General features: G+C 42.3%; 1 protein-coding gene across 1 annotated transcript in view; it reads left to right on the forward strand.

Annotated features, from left to right (window-relative positions):
• hgfb (hepatocyte growth factor b) overlaps nt 1-5,000 on the forward strand; it is a 28,832-nt gene that overhangs the window by 12,446 nt on the left and 11,386 nt on the right. Inside the window, exons 8-9 of the mRNA XM_080761024.1 lie at nt 3,103-3,268; nt 4,124-4,260. Of these exons, the coding sequence (XP_080617150.1) occupies nt 3,103-3,268; nt 4,124-4,260 (303 nt within the window). The remainder of the gene's footprint in view (nt 1-3,102; nt 3,269-4,123; nt 4,261-5,000) is intronic.

Raw genomic sequence — 5,000 nt, forward strand, 5'->3', positions numbered from 1 at the left:
ACTCCCACGCTACAAAACGGTCCCAGCCCATACAGTCAGCCTTATTCTGTCTGAATATGAACGGTGCTTGCCTGATTAGTACGTGATATTGTACACCTGCATGGAACATCATCACACACAGATGTATTCAGAATCAGGTGATCACAGTGATCCATCACAGAACAGAAATATCTGCCTGACCGACTCATCTGACCGACTCATCGAGAGTTTGTCGGATACATCATCAGTCATGTACAACAAACACAACAATTCAAAACAAACATACAGTAGCTGGGCAGACATCAGTGTGGCCGAGCCCATATTCACCATACTGCAAGTTGGTAAATGGTGCATTTATATAGCGCCTTTATCCGAGGCGCTTTACATAGATTGTGCATTACATTCACCCATTCACACACACATTCATACACCGATGGCAGCAGAAACCATACAAGGCACCAACCAGCACATCAGGAGAAATTAGGGGTTCGGTGTCTTGCTCAAGGACACTTCGACACTAACTCTGGGGGAGCTCGGGTTCGAACTGGCAACCTTGCAGATACCATCCAGCCATTCTACCCCTGAGCAACCACCACCCCTATAATGCCCAATCCTAAATCTATCCCTAAAACCCAACTCTAAAAAGCATTTATTTAAAATTACCATTGTTCTTGTGAGGACCAGGAATCAGAATGATCGTCACAAAGTTGATTTGTAAAATTCTATTAAAATGAGTTTCTCAGAAGTTTAGCAAAGCACGCACACTCACACAGATGCACACGCACGCACGCACGCACGCACGCACGCACGCACGCACGCACGCACGCACTGGTTGTGTCTCCCCTAATAGGCAGAATGTTTATTTTCCTTCTGCACTATGAGCTTGGGTGTTTATTGTTCTACGCTGCTCCATACGTGCGGTGTACATTCTGCCGAGGGCTCAGTTACTGCTGTGCATAAACGTTCTGCTAGACGCGCTAGACACAACACCGGGGTCACGCACACGCGCTACAAGCAGATCACTTACACCGCTCTTCACACCCACGACTAGAGAGAATGTCGCAGTGTGTCATGTAAGCCATGTGTAAGACAAGTGGAGCGTGTGTGTGTGCATGTGACCGTGCATGAATGTCTCTACTCTCTACAGCGTATTTTCTTTGCTCCGCCCCTCTGCCGGGCCAACATGTCCACTGTGCTCATAGATCTGTGTGCACGCTTGTTCACCTTAAGGCATCCTGCATCCTTATAGACTCACTAAATTGAGAAAGGATGCAATCATGTCACCCTCCGGGGCTCCTGGGTTGCAATACTGTACTCAGTACTGTACTCTAATGTCGTTGAAGTAGGACTCATGAAATGTGACTCTTTTTTGATACTGAGACAGTCATGGCGGCAACACTAACTGTTCAGGAGACTGTTTTTATCCAAAATGAGTTGATTGCATGTCTGAAATAAATGTCAGAGCTGAAATTGGCATGTAAATATGAAATAAATGCTTAAACATGTAGCTACTGTATGTGTAATGTTAGAGTCCACAGAAGTGAACCTTTCAAGCCTGTTTTCTCAACACTGCAATAAATTACTCGATAAGCCATATATCCAAAACTGCTGGGTCAAACTGAACAAACAACATGTCAATGTAAAGCTATGATTCCCTGCTTTCATAACAAAATCAATGACTTATATCCTCGGTCAGAAACGGTCACAAATGTCCCTGGGACCCATCTAAAAGACCTCCCCTAGGTCCGGGACCCATTACATTGAAAACCTATTTACATCACTGTAAACTTAAGGGTAGCATTTTTCTAGCCAGGGCTGCCCTCGTCGACCCTATGATGTGGAAGAGTTATTGAGGTGAAACAGCTACTGCGGTTTCCAGGAACATGGACCGGGGAAAATGCCAGTGTTGTTGTTGGGCTCAGATCCCCCTTCTCTGCAGGGTCTGGTAGTGGCCCATGCCTGTTAGAGTCATCAGCAGCAGTCCTGGCACCAAATTTATTAGATGGCATTCCTCCATATATGTTGGAGCTATAGTGATTCACTCATCCCGTGCTCTGCTTCCCTTCTAAAACAGATCTCTACCACTCGCCAGTCTCTCCACCCGTCCCATTCCATGTCTTTCAGTCCCTCTCTCCCTGTATCCCAGTGTCTATCTATGTCTTTGTCAAATGCATCTCTGTCTCTTGTTGTCCCATCTGTGGCTTCCTCTATCTGCATGAACCCCCCTCCCCCCCCCTCTCTCTCTCTCTTGCTCGGTCTTTCAGCCTCTCTCTGTTCTGATACGGGCGCCTGCCTGCTGGTAACGGACCAAGTTTACGACCCAGTTGGTCTTAATCAAAACAAGGCGGAGAGAGACGCAGAGACAAAGTGTTTCTTTGTCGAGGCCCTGCCACTTTGTTTACCGCCATAACCAGCTCACGTCTATTTTTAGATGCAGCGTACAGGCCGGAGAAGAAAAAAAGAATGGCCTGGTTTAGGGGCCATAACATCTAGGAACTTCACACATTATCATGCACAGGCCATGCGTAACATTCATGAACTCGCGGTCAATGAACTCTCACATGTTGCTGCTTTGGAGAGTATAGCAGCTCGGACCCTGCAGAGTCTTACATGCAGAGATTATAGAAGTAGAGCAGATATGGTTTCCGGGCACTCAAAGTTAAAAAGATGAAAGCCTTTAATGTTGGTGTGTTGGTGTGATCTGCAGCCTACCAAGCTGTAGATTCTGAACATGTATTTCTTGTATTGAAGATGTATTTGTTTCCCTGGCACAAAAGGGGGAAATAAAAACGGCTATCGGTTAAATTGTAATTTTAATATTAGAATATAATATTAATATTAATTAATATAATATATATTTTATAAGAATTTCCATAGTTTTCAGGCATGACTGGAGTGGAATCCAGTTATAGAGCTCCTGAACCCCTAGAGGGAGCTGTCATATTAATTAGCCCTTTGGTCACCATACTGTACTAAAGACACTTTCATAATAAAACCTTTACTTCTCTCTGGCATGTGGTTCAGAGTGGTTTTGAAATAATCTGATCTTAAAATGAACTATAAACTGTAAGATGTCATTTTTGGCTAATGCCCCATGCATCATGCTCTCTCTTTCATCGACAGACACACCTGTCAAAAGCAATGTGATGGAGACGACCGAGTGCTTCCATGGCAGAGGAGAGGGCTACAGGGGAACTGTTGATGTAACACCCACTGGACTCACCTGCCAGCGCTGGGACTCCCAGTCTCCCCACAACCACACCTTCACGTCCAAGAGCTATCACTGCAAGTAAGTCGCACGCACGCACGGTAGGGTTAGTGATATTTTGTATCAAAACCCAAACGTTTTCTTGTATTGCTATAGAGTGTTTGTTCATATATCAGTTCAGTGTTTGTTCACTATATATCTATATATATTATATATATATATATATATATATATATATATATATATATATATATATATATATATATATAATTGCTGTTATGGCCGATAACCGATATCACCGATATGATCTCATTCTGTATTGAAAAATATATAATCATTTTGTCTGAAAAATACATGTAACAAGGTGTCTGCTGCACTGCACTATATTTAATATTTTGAGCTTGTAGATCTGTTCATGCTGTTACTTTGGGCTTGTTCCCTGTGTATTTTTGGTTTCTTCCTGAAATCGAAATAGCACCATTTTAGTGACATCATAACCCTAACCCCTTCCACATTATCATACAACAACAGCTGTGGGCGAGGCTTAAGTTCAGGTGGGCTATGGTGACAAGTGACAACCAGGCATACTTAATGAACTGGTGGGTGTGGCCACATACAAACGTCATTTTAACACTTTCTGTACACTTTTAAGAAAAGAAGAAATCTTCCTCCTAGTATAATCTGATGATCATGTTTTAGGGGGCAAAAAAAATCACGACACCCCATGTTTAACACAGCCTTAAACACAGCCGCTTACATTTCATTATCGCTGGAAAATGCTTTTCAAGGCCATATTTTATGGCTTTGAAAAGCATTTTCCAGCAATAATGAATATTCATGCAGGATTCCAGGATTTTCCTTCTATTTCTGTCAATGTGGAAACACAGACGCACGCACAGAGGCCACACAGTATAACTATGTCTGTGTGTTCCGCAGAGACCTGAAAGAGAACTATTGTCGGAACCCAGATGGAGAGGATTACCCATGGTGCTTCACCACTGACCCCAGAGTTCGCATGATGTTCTGCACCAACATCCCTCAGTGTGGCGTACAGAGCACGCAGGCTGACGATGGTGAGAGAAACGGCTGCGCTCATTTGAACAAAGTGTTCCTTTAAATCAGGGGTGCCCTGGTAGATTGTGATCTAGGAATAGATCAAACAGGCTGTGCAGGTAGAACACATGACATGCCCCTAAACGTATCATTTATATGAATCAAAAACAATATTTTTGGCATCTGCCAATTGAATTAAGGTTGAGTGTTTTGCACCATCACCTTTATTACAAAGTTTTATACAAAAAAAGCCCTACCAATTCTATTTATCCCCTATATTTTCCATTCAAAGTGCGTTTGTCTAATATGTAAATATTTTCAGCATGTAAACAAACACACACAATGTAATTTACAACTAAACGTTGCTCTCAACAATTATTTTGAAAACATTTGAAGCGAGAAATAGACGATGCAGTACCCGAAAATGTATTCCATTTGATCAACACTCACTTCCTTGTTTCCGAGGCTTTGAATAGTTTCATTACCGTAAGCAAGGAAATACTTCACTTTAGGGTCAATGTATTAATTTATGTATTAAGTCTCATGTAATAAGCGGGATAATGTAAGCTAGCTGGTCATTGTTAATATTTAAATCTATACATAACAACAACAACAAGATAGTATATTCATCTCATCTCCTCATTGTGATTCTATAGTGCTCATAATATTAGAGCGTGGGAGAGGTGGTGTAGTGTAGTCATTGTAAATCTCTGCTGCATATACTAGTCTCTGCTCTATACTGTAGTCTCTGCTCTATACT

The sequence above is a fragment of the Protomyctophum bolini genome, assembly GCF_963924005.1.
Source record: "Protomyctophum bolini genome assembly, chromosome: 4".
NCBI lineage: Eukaryota > Metazoa > Chordata > Actinopteri > Myctophiformes > Myctophidae > Protomyctophum > Protomyctophum bolini.